The sequence below is a fragment of the Oryzias melastigma genome, linkage group LG7 (genome assembly GCF_002922805.2).
Source record: "Oryzias melastigma strain HK-1 linkage group LG7, ASM292280v2, whole genome shotgun sequence".
NCBI classification, from domain to species: Eukaryota; Metazoa; Chordata; class Actinopteri; order Beloniformes; family Adrianichthyidae; genus Oryzias; species Oryzias melastigma.
In genome coordinates, this window is record NC_050518.1 from 23355383 (window position 1) to 23368135 (window position 12753).

The following is a 12753-nucleotide window of genomic DNA, read 5'->3' on the forward strand; positions in this document are numbered from 1 at the left end:
CCTTTATCCATGACCAAGACCAAAGAGCTGTCAGAAGACACCAGGGACAATATTGCTCCTCTAAGCAAGAATCAATCTGCAATAAGGAAGCTGCTTGATGGGAAGAGAGCAACTGTTGGAGCAATTGTTAGAAAATGAAAGATATACAAGATCATTGACAATCTCCCTCCACCAAATGATCTTGAGACCATTGTGGAAATGTTCTCATAGCGGAGACAGCTCAGAACTACGAGGAGGAACTGGTTAATGACCTGAAGAGAGCTGGGACCACAGTAACAAAGGTTACCATATGGATTCAAATCCTGCAGAGCCCCAATCTCATTATTTCACTAAAAGATTTTGCAGTATGCGAACTGTATCAGATTAATATAAATATATTCAAATCATATAGTAGATTGTTAATGTATTTCTAAGCAAATGTGTCAAAATGTGTAAACTCAAAATTTAATTTAATCGAAGGATCGGAAGAATCGGAAAAAATAGGAATCTAATCAATCCAGGTTCTTGTGAATCGAATCGAATCCTTTTTGGAAATTATAATCAATTCCCAGTCTTACTGATTGTATTCAGGTAAGCATAGATGCAGCTATATCTAGTCAGTCTTTTCACCTCAATCCAATGGAGCACATGTGTCAAAGTCATGGCTCAGGGGACCATTCTATTTTTTTTAAAGGTTTAAAAATGCAGTTTTAATGTGTTCAATAAATGTTTGTTTTGTTCGGCCCGCGATCTAAGGTGTGTTTTGGTTTGACACCCCTCCTATAGAGCATCTGTAGGGGGAGTAGAAAGTCTGTTTATAACTATGCAAACCTGCTGAAGACCTAAAGGAAAGGTTTGACCTTTGTCGTTAATAACCAGGGTTACATTACAAAGAATTGAGGAAGAATCCAGATCCTTCCTAAAAGTCACACTAATCTCTTCCTTTTTTAAGCTCTAGTTACAGAAAATTTACATAATGACAAAAAATGGTTTTCATGTCACAGAGTAGATTATTCATCCATCTTCAATCCCTGCTTATTGGTGTTCCGGGTCACAGTAGGGGTGTGTGGAAAAATCAGTTTGGTGATTTATCGCAATATTGCATTTGGCGATACTTGTATCGCAATTAGTCGACTAAGCGACTATTAAAATAGTCGACGACTAATTTAATAGTCAATTAGTTGTTACTTTGTATTATGTGGAGTCAGAGTGTAGAAAAGTTGAAAGATATAACGGCATCCTGCAAGCTTTTTAAACTATTTTGGCATTTATTAAGGGTTTTTTGGGCTATTTTGGAGTTTAGCTAATATTTCAGCTAAATGCTAACTGTTTTGGCTAATTTAGGATTTTTTTCATTTTTCTAGGCTGATTTGGAGTTTGGCTAATATTTCAGCTACACTCTAGCTATTTTGGCTAATTTTGGCTTTTTTTCGTTTGTTTTTTTTGGCTATTTTGGAGTTTAGCTAATATTTCAGCTACATGGTAGCTATTATAGCTCATTTAAGCTTTTTTTTGTTTTTCAGGCTATTTCGGAGTTCAGCTAATGTTTCAGCTGCATGCCAACTGTTTTGGCTTTTCAGTTTTCAGGCTAATTTGGCATCTAATATTTTAGCTGGCTTTAGCGTTTTCTGCTATCAATTTTACTGTTTTCAGCTATCAGCACTAGCATCTTAGCGACCAAATTCAGCTTACAGCATTCACACTAATTATTGCAGGTAATGCTGTATATCTAGTTGTTAGTTAGTTTAAAGCTAATGATGGTTAAGATCTGTGCTTTACATCCAGTTCGTCAATGACCCGATTAGTCAACTAATCGGAAAAAATAATTGGTGATTAGTCGACTATTAAAATAATCGTTTGAGGAAGCACTAATTGCACCAATTCAAAATGCTGACAAGACAACATTTAATTATTTGCTTTTTTCACCTAAACCCCTGACTTAGTTGGCAGCACAGCACACTTGGAGCGTCTCTGCACCACACCAGAACCACAAGATCTCGCAAGAACCAGCTTGTGTTAATTAAATAAGAAATATTTTTACCATTTTTTTTTTACAATGAAAGATGTATTAATATTCAGGTGGAGTTTTACCTCTTTTGGTGAAAGTATAGAAATGTAGTCCTCGTAGATGGAACGTGCTTTTTCCTCAACGGCGTTCCTATTGGCTTCTTGCTTGAGGTCTTCGCAGGCCAGCCAGAACAGCATGTTCTCCTCGCTGTACTCCGTCCGCAGGAACTCTCGGAAAACGTTTCGACCCGCCGGGTTCTTCATCAGCTTGTCGAAGGACTGAGACCACAATCGGATCTCCTCCACTGAGGGTCTGGTGCTGATGGGAGACAAATGCAGGAGATTGGAAGTTGGAAGTTCAAGCAGCTTCCACTCTGACCCCATCCCCCCTGCAAGCAGAGATATTATTAGGGGACGTTTGTCTCTGTTTTCCATCGGTTCTTACGACAAACATGTGAGCGGCTCTCGGAAGGACCGTCATTAAATCAGCTTTGCCGAGTCAAGTGTCAACAGCTTCTTTAAAAAAGGATCAGCGTGAATCAGTCTGAGGACGGAAAGCTGCTGTGGTTCCCACACATCTGAAATCAGGCCAACCATGTTTCAGTGTGCGAGGAATCAATGTTAGAACAGGCTCAGCCGCCGACAGCGAGGAAGCTAGAATCTGACCACCGCTCCTCTGCAGAGGGGGCGGGGCCGCGGGGGTCAGCAGCGGGCCGAATGTTACCCCGGGGGCAAACACTTGCATGAAATGAAAAAAAAAAGTTTTTTCTGCAGACTTTCTGAGTGGGAGGGTTCAGGGGGCTCATGATGGCACACTCACCAAGCTTCACAGTTTATGGGTTCCATCTTGTTATCCTGCGATATTTTCTTCCACCTCCTCCTCCGTTTCCGCCGCTCCTCTTCATTCCTGACGGTGAGACTGACATGATAAAATGGCTTTCAGACAAAAAACACACAAAAAAGCATACACCGGTGCACACACAGCTAACGCAACAACACTGATGAAAGTGTGTGAGCGTTAAGAAAAAAAGAAAGTGCTCAGCAAGTCTTCCACACTCTAATACATTTGGGACACCTCTAATGTGACTGACATTTTATCCTTATTCAGATGTATCTATTCATAACATAACTGTTTATATGATACATACTATCCAACATGCTGCACAATACTTGGATACGGGATTAACTTCCTCATTTAAATTATTTGAAAAACATGTTATTTTTAATGTTTTATATGTCTGCTTTATGTTTAATTAATTACCTAAATGTAATTAAAGAAGTTGATCTGATGAAATTAAGATCAAGTACTTTTAGAAAGAGCAATTTAAATTAAATTTAGCATTTACTCATATCTACTTTTCTAAATGGACACGTGAAAATGATTGAACGTATTTATAGTGTGTTATCTTCCATTTAGACAATCCTGGACAGCCATGAATCCTATTGTTAAAGTTTTAAATAGTAAATCTTGCATTATTTTATTGCAGCGATAATCAGAGATGAGCCTGATGTTAAAGTACAGTTACACAAAGAGAGAAAATAGATATTTGAAGGTGTATCTTCATTAAAAGAAAAAGTTGTGTCCACAGAGAAGCTGCATCACCAAACAGATGTGTGCTCCTGCAGATTTAGTTTGTCAAAACTTTGTGACTTTGTTGCAGGTATTCATGTTTTCCAGTTGTCTTTTCTGTCCTGCTCTGTAGCAGTGACTCCAGCAGGAGTGCGTTTCTCCATCTCACTCTGAACAAATGTGTGATTCTCACCATGAACAGCTGCAACAGCAGCACCAGCAGAAGCAGCAGGCATTGGGCCGTTGGGAATTCTGGGTAGTCATGCCCCGCCCCCCTCCGGTCCCGCTCAGAGCTGAGGTCTCGCTGCGACCTCCCCCCATGGCCAGCTCGCCTCCCCGCTCTGCCGGGATTGGACCTGTGTACTGTGGGAGACAGGAACAAGGTTTTCAGGATGTATCGGAGGAACAATCGGAGCAGAGAAGTTTGACCCTACAGGCCCATGACTTTGTAAAAAACAGTCACCACTGCAGTTTGCAATGTCTTGAGACATCACCTTAGCAATATAGGCAAGTGGACATTTAAATAATAACTTTAGTACTTCATGTACTTCCTGCTTTTAGACAATGTGTCCTTCATTTGTGTGTTTTTGTTGAAAGAAAACAAAGAGCCAGTAAAAATCTCAAAAACTTCTAAAGGTCTTAACTGGTTACAAACTTAAAAACTGTATTGTTCTTTCTTCATGTTTGTCCATAAAAAGTATGAAAATCTCCAGAGAGACTTCCAGTGATTTACAGTCAAAAGCATCATCCGTGACTTTTACTGGCCAACAAGTCTAATTTCCTGTTCACTTCTGATCTCTTCCTGTAAGAAGGAAATCTACTTTTGCACGCATATTTTTTCCTAATACAAGTTGTTTGTAACAGCTTAGCCAAAACTCAATTACATTTTATGAAAACTATTATAAAATATAACATTTTTTCCATATCGCCCAGCATTAATATCCGTATACAGGCTTGTTGGCAAATATCTGATAAATCTTTTTCTTGTAAAAAAAAATAAAATACTTTCGGTTTAGGGGAGAAACACAAACCTCAGACAGTGATTCATCTAGTGACAGAGACTGAAAAAAACACACTAATCTTCTGCAATTCTGCCATCCATCCATCAATCCATCCATCCATTAACTTTTCTTATCCTGTTGGCGGGGACAATCTTAGTCCAGTCAGCAGTTATAATCTCTCCAGCGTGTCACTGGGCCTCCCTGCTGTTTAACATTCCCCAAACACCTCACCAGAAAGGAGTCCGACCAGCATTCTTGCCAGATTCCCAAACCAACTTGGCTCTTCTGGTTGTGATGGAGTAATGTCTTTACTCTGAGCTTTGTTCTGTCCTTATGTGGAGGGAAGCTCTTTTCTCCCCTATATACCCCTGAACTTATCTGTCCCAAATTCGCAAACTTTGACTGGGTAAATAAGTAATTTGGTGCTTGTGGAGCTCATCCCTCACAACAATGGGCCAAAAAAGGACTCCTAACACAATTTTTTTCCTAAAAAGTATGTCTTTTTGAGCTGAATAAAATTATTTGAGAGTACAGCTATGTTCTCATCAGGCTTTTGACGCTTGTTCAAATGCGCTTTCAGTATATGGTGTTCACACTGGACAAGCAGGGAGGGGCTTCTTCTTCTCTCTCTTTTTTTTTTTTTTTTACTAGCGCATGTCTGCCACGAACAGTTGGAAGAGGCTTAGTGCAAAATGTCAAAGTGGTGCAAATTTCGTAAACTTGCTCCAGACTTTTTCTTTCACAGCTCTACTCCGATATACGAAAGACTTGGCGTCAAGTAATTGAGGTCTGATAAAATTGCAATTATTAATTTCTCCTACATTATCAATTTTCAAGCAGTTGGCACTTCTGTGAATTAAAAGACATCATCCATACGTCACGACCAAATTCAAGTCCCTGATTGGTGAAAGTTCAACCTGGTTTGACTTTTAACGTGTAGTGGCCAAACATTTTGTACGTACAGCCCAAAAATGGTTGCAGAAACATGTGTAGCGATGCAAGAATTTTGAACATGGAAGCCAGAAAAGCACATGTACATATGTTTACACTAGGGCTGGGTATCGCCAATATTTTCCAGAGGCGATTCGATTCACCCCAGCCTGGATCGATTTGATTCCGATTTTTTTCGATCCAATCATTTCAGTTCGATTCAATTAAATTGTGAGTTTACTCGTTTGTTTAGTAATACATTAATAATCTATATATGTTTTGAAGATTTTATATTAGTCTGATACTGTAAAATGTATAAAAATGAAATAAAACTGAGATTAATAGCACACAGTGTTACATGGATTCTCAAACGGAGAAGCTCCAACAATTGTCCTCTCCTGGAGGGCATTTTAGTTTGGCCACTAGGTGGCGATCATGCTATAGCATTACACCTTATTCCAGAAGAAGAAGAAAGTATGACCAAAATGGTTACATCTAAAAAAAAGAAGAGTTTGGAAAATTCAAGCCTATGATTTTGTTAAGATGATCAGCAATGTTTGTTTAAGTCGACTGCATGTTAGCATTCGCTGTCCTATGGGAAATCCCATTAAACGTTTGTATCAAGCTAGCAGACTTTTAGCGTTATGCTTTAGATCGATCTCTATTTTTATTGATCGATTATTAGATATTAAGCTTAGTTTGATTCAGATTGATTTTATCAACCCAGCTGTAGTTTACATGGACTTTTCATTGAAGGTGGTCAAGACAACTTGAAGGTTGGAAGCAGTTTAACGAAGAAAACCTTCACCTTTAACTCATTAACATTTTTAGGTTTATGAGGGCAGGTCCACAGAAAAAACAAGTTTGTATATGAATTAAGAGAACATAACGGAAACAGCAGGAAGAAGCAAAACGCCTTCATGTGATTGTGGTTGCTTACAAGTTGAAATTCCATTGTTTGTGCTACCATTAGCATAAAAATGGGCACAATGTCTTAATTAATTAATGGTAGAGACGACCGTCAAAAATGACTTTAACAAGAAGACATGAAGATCTGAATAAAAATGGACCTCCGGCTCTGGAGTCATTACTGCAGCGCTGCCAGACAGCCCTTTACATAATGATCAGGAAAAACTGTCTCCTGCTAAATATAATCATTTCACTGATGGCAAGCAGAGAAACGCAGAGACTGGAGAAGAAAGAGAGTCTTGTTTTGATATGAAGAAGCACAAGTACATTTAGGTGACTTGAGGGCATTATTTCCAGTGCAACCTGAAACAGCACTGAAGGAAGCATCACTTTTAATTAGGTCCGATTGATTAACGACTCCTTCCAAGTCTGCTTTTTATTTCAAGAAGAAAAGTTACCAGAAGATGAGATAGGAAAGACATGGAGGAAAGAAGTAAACTAACATTAAAGATAAACACAAGAGTGATAAAAAGACAGTTGAGATAAACTGTCAAGGAAAAGATTAAGGCCTAAAAAGAGGAAGACAGAAATAGGACGATCACAAACAGAGATAGAAAAGAAGAAAAACAGGGGGGGGCACCACGTGGAATTGAGGAAGTGAAAGAGCGGCTATGGAGACAAAGCGGGCAATGTGACGCATCATGTGATTGAGCTCAGATCACACATACAAACACCCAGAGATACAGATGCCGACGTATGTTTCAGTCCCAGTCCAGGAATCGCTCCATGGGTTTGTTCAAACCAAACGTTAACACCGAGAAGGCCGGATCCCCATTCTTTTCAGATATCTCAGATATTCAGATATATCAACAACACTTATAAGTCTACATTTATGACATATGGACAGTTCTGTCTAACAGATTAAAAACATCCCACTACCAGGTTTTTGTCAAATTGTAAGTGTTCATTTAAAGAATGTGATTAAAAACTCAAGAGAGCACAAATAACAACTATCATGACAGAGAAGAGAAGACACGTAACTTCTTGGAGGTCGACAGTAGACCGTCATTCCAGAGGTGCCCTGTGGCCATCAGCTGAAGTGGAGTCACATGACTTCAATGCCCTGTTACATCAGCATGTTTTTTTTTTTTTAAAGCGTTCAAACAAACCATGATGTAGTTTACGGGCAGACACATTCAACAAAACTGTTATTTTAATGTTGGTTATTAACAAACAGCTTTGAAACCATAAAGAAATCAATGTTGGCAATAAACTGGTGGCATACTTTTGATACCCACACAAGATATTTGCTTAAAAACTACAATAAATAAAACAATTTCAGCACCAATAAAGGACACTGTCAAGTTTAGCTTTTTTTTCTTTACATTTTCCTATAAAATATGTGTATAATAAATAAATATGGCAAGCATGAGTGTAATGCTGCCTTCACACACATTAAAATTTGCGGGGTGGGTGTAGCTATTATTATTATTATTAGATACTTTATTAATCCCCTGGGGGGAAATTCATTGTTTTTCAGTACAACCAAGAAACCTTAGAGAAGCTTCCTAAGGTCCCTAAGGTTTCTTCTTTTTTCCTGACTCAGGTTTTTTTAGGAGTTTTTCCTTACCGAGAGGGAGGGTCTAAGGGCAGGGATAACCAGTTTTATTTAGTCTGTTTAGTTTTTAACTATTGTTCATATTTTGAAGCCCAATGAGGCAAATTCTTTATTGATTTTGGGCTATATAAATAAAATTGAATTGAATTGAAATGAACCAAGAACAAGACAAACAGACAGTTCAAGGTTCACTGCGGAAGCGTCCACTGAGCGGCGCCCCTTATTATATTAGCTAGCGTGATTTGTGGGTGGCAGAAGGTTTTGACAGGTGTGGCAAAAATGTTGCCACACAAAATGATTTTTCTTGAGTTGAACCATCTGAACTTAGGCAAATATTTACATATTGGGATGGGCGTTAAAACGATGTTTACGATTACGTTTTCTTAATAAAAAATAAGTATCGACTGTAGACTTTTATTTTGAAGGGTCCAAAATTAATTCTTGCCACTTGCAAGCATTTTCTCCTCTTTGGCAAATAAAAGTTGGATAGTTAGTCACCACATGGCGAGTAAATGCTTGAATCCAATCGGTTATGTTTTTTGTGCTGAATGCTCCCACCTCCTTAAAGCTGCAGATTTAATGTCAACAATTATATAATAACAATAATCCAAAACATGATACTGATTTCTGGCTGTTTTTTGTTATGATTTAATATCGAATGTCATCACCATGAGGCAGAATTAGGAAATCTCTTGTAAATCTGTCCTTGTTCTCTCAGCATGTTGGAATTTAAGTTAGATTACAATAAAGATGTGCTCATACCACTTATACATTTCCGTTCTGCAATTTCATTCCTTTCAGTGTTTTGCTTTACTTATGTTCTTTTTTGAAACTTGAAATCTTTTGCTATAATTTGCAGTCAAGTTTATTAATTGTATATCTTTTCTTAGTTTTCTGAAAAAGAAAAATTGTAGCATAATGTTCCTTCAGTTCATCTGTTATGTTTAGTGAGATAAAAAAATAAATATTGAAATCTAAATAACCTTGCGTTGATTACACATTTCTGTTATGAGCCACAGAGTGTTCAAATTTGACAAATATAGTTATTTGATTTATATTGGGATATCCTGATATATATTGTTATCACATGATATGTAAAAATCTAAATTGTGATATAAAAATTCCATATCTCCCATATTTGGTAACGGCATAGTGTTAAAGTCATTAACAAGTGAAGTCCAAAACCAACACGGTTAAATAGTTCACTATACACGTTTGTACAATTTGTAGTTGTATGAATTGGTCCACTCCTTTTATTTATTTATTTTATATTTTCAGCTTCTGCAGACAAATGCAAGGCAGCAAGTCTTCCAACTGGACCACAGAGAGACAGAAGCCGTCATTCATTGGATTAGATGGTAAACTCCCCGCACAACAAGCGTCTCTGATGATCTTCTGAATCCAAACAGTGTGATGTTCTTGTCAGCACTTTTGTAGAGCTCTCTAAAATAAAGCTTCTCTCTTCATATCATTCATGTCTTGTTAGAGGAAGATTTCCTGTTAATGAGCATCATTTTGGACACCCAAATAAAAGCAAATTTGCTGAGCATCTAAATGGAGCAAATCATGTTTGGTATGAACACAGATGACAGAAGAAATTATGCACTTAAGCCATGACAGAACTTGCAACACTATAACATATTTGAACCCTCTTGCTGGAAAGAAATAGTTTTTTGTGGCTAAACCCTTATTATCAGCACAGAGGTCAAACGTTTCTTGAAGTTGATGATCAGGTTTCTGGACATACTAGGAGGAATTGTGGTCCACTTTTCTTCTATATCATTCAGATTTGGTGGCTGTCGCTCGGTAACTACGCTCCAGCTCTCTCCATAGGTTTTCTACAGGATTGAGGTGTGGAAAAAGCTCTTTACTCTTTCCCATGTTGGAGAATTTGGAGTCTGATTGAACGATAGACAGATATGTGGACAGGTGTCTTCAAGTTGAGTGACAGGTTGATTATGAGAGTCTATTGCCTCGTTTCTACTGAGCGGTCCAGACCGGACTGGACTTTTGAACATATCCATCACAAAATTGACCCGTTCATTAAGCAGGACCGACTGATACCATTTCTGGTTCTCCGTTGGTCGTAGGTCCATAGAAAAACGGAATGGACCCATTAAGGCGGAGCTTCTATCATCACATGACGTAACCCGTTGATTGGCCGGAAGGTTTTACGACAACAGCAAGTGTCCGACCAGTGTTTTTCCAACTCAAGATCCAAACCAAAAGTTTTGTCTTCTTTTCATCTTCCTGCAATTAAGAATAAATTCTTTACATACAGTATTCCGTTTGAACCAGAACTCTTAAAGATTAGTAGGGGATCATATACAGATTTCTCTCTATAAAATACAAATACATCTATATAAATTCTTTAAAGTTAATTTATTGATTTTCTTGGTAATTTTTGTATCTATCACTGTTCAAATTTAACCTACCATTAGGATCACAGACTATTGTTTTAGTTTTAAGTGGGCAAACACCTTATTTTATTATTAGATGAATGTCTCCTGTCTGACTGATTGTTTATGCCTTTTTTTCTTTTTTCTCAAAAAAAAAACCAACAACACAAAACTTACAAAATATGACTAAATACTTATTTTCTTCGCTGTACATTGTGAATGTTATACGGAGTCAAAAATTAAATGGTGGCCCAAATGTCTTTCATGTCTTCGTCACGGCCCTTAAATGGTCATGTTTTATTTTATTTGTATTTTTTCATGGGCTTATCAAAGACTTGCTAGCATGTGTGGTGGGGATAAGGGGCGGGGTTACACAGCTCAGCACCATGAGCACGCCCACACAGAGGGATTTTTTTTTTAAGAAGGCTTCAGATCAACAGGAAAAATAGCTTTTTAAGACATTTAGGATGTGGAAATTTTGTTGAAAACGTCACAGTCCTAATTACAACCCCATTGGGAACGTTTAAAGAAAAAAAAAAAGTTGTATGGGGACTTTAAGGCAACACCTCAAGAATGTCAGGAGAAACAAGAAGAGGGACTATGAAACGGGAGAAAAACAAGGGACAACCACAAAACAGATCCAGAACACAGCTTATTGACAATCAGGCAGTGATACATCTTGAAGATGAGGAAGAATGGTGAAACACTGGACAAGGAAAGAATGAGGAAAACCACCAGCAAGGGGTGGGACCTTGGCAGAAATACACAAAAGCAGGAAAGCCGAACTGATTGTCAGAGTCAGCACCTTCCACTATCTGCCAAAACAAAAACTATTCAGATATAAACACTGGTAAACAGAGCCTGCCTATGGTAAGCAGCCCAAACTAATATTTAAAAAAAATGCAGCAATCTAAGACTGACTGAGTAAACCTACACCGAAACTTAGAGCTAATATTATTCAGGCCTTCTACTTAAATACATGTCACGTTAGGTAAATGTGATATATATGTCTTGCTTAAGGGCAAATCGTTGACACGGAGAACCCCAACTACCACCATGCCAGTCTGTGGGACTTCAGCCAGCGGCCACAAACCACTTCCTCAGCCTTTTATTGTTCTGTAAATGTTTGCTTCCTGTTGAATGAAGTCCGCTTTTCTTCAGTCGAGGGTGTAGACCTTTTTGTACACAAAAGAACTGAACAATGTCTTTATGAAGTTTGGATTCTAAACTATTCGGATGATTTGTAACTCATCAGCGGTTATTGTACTGTGGGAAGCAGCAACGTTTTGCTATGAACACTGTTTTAGTACTTTTAAGCAAGCAATAAGGGGGGAAAAAAGGAATGATATGAGTAATGAGCCCCTGCAGAGCTTTGGTTCTTCAAGCACACATGACTAAAGACAATGTAACTCATGAGGGCTTGAAGCACAGCCATGAGGGCAGATATTTAATGGTAATTTATGAAGTATGTATAGACGTGTACCATGGTTTCATATAGAAGAAGCACACAGGGAATACAAATCATACAGTCCACACACACACACACACATACGGTTTGAGGGTATTTTCATGTTGGAGACTTCAGTATTAGACGTAATCCCTTTGTAATATTTAAATCTATCTCTTCTAGGTGGTGAAAATGCAGTTCAGCTAACATTAGCCTTCAGCTGTCAGCTTTGTTTGTGTTGTGAGTCTGCCAGCTACAGGCTGATGACCTGCTCCAGAACAATGCCTGCACTCCAGAAAGCAGGGAAACGCACTGACACTGGTAAAATTGAAAACATGTGAATGAAAGCAGCAAGCTAGAAAAACAATTGTGCAAACAAAAATCTACTAAGTTAAAAAAAAAAAATGGCTGTGAAACACAAAGAATGATTCAAGAGGCCTGGAGGGATTTCAGCTTCACAAAGCGCTAGTTTAAATCTGCAAAGTTTGCTTCCATAAACATATGACTATTGCTTCAAAGAAAGTTTTTATTTTTTCCCCAAATAGCACATTTTTTTATTACTTGACTTTGAATATGAAAGATATATTTCCTGAGTGACCCTTCACGCCTAGAAGGATATCAGAATTATCACTTCCTAGACTGTGATTAGGGGGTTCATAAATGTTGGAGGTTATTTCAGGAAGAACTCAATGAATTTAGTGACACATTTACTGCTGTATGTGTTATGTGTACACACCAACTAAAAACAAGTGTGGTGTCAGTTTATTGCTCTGGAGCATTTAGATGTAAAAATGATACCAAGAAGAGATATCAGCGAGAACCCATAAAGATCTGCACAATCTGTCACTAAAGGTCAACTTGTTGGTCTTATTTCTTTTTGACTGGCTTGAAGA

The 12753-nt window shown here is 38.1% G+C and overlaps 1 protein-coding gene across 2 annotated transcripts in view; it reads right to left on the reverse strand.

The window, feature by feature from the left end:
* Nucleotides 1–12753, reverse strand: part of rgs19 (regulator of G protein signaling 19) — a gene marked incomplete at its 3' end in the record, with an annotated part of 58290 nt that overhangs the window by 6278 nt on the left and 39259 nt on the right. The window contains 3 exon segments of one of the 2 annotated variants that reach the window (XM_024294039.2): nt 2071–2305; nt 2807–2893; nt 3750–3919. In XM_024294039.2, the coding sequence (XP_024149807.2) occupies nt 2071–2305; nt 2807–2893; nt 3750–3919 (492 nt within the window). 2 annotated transcript variants of the gene reach the window in all.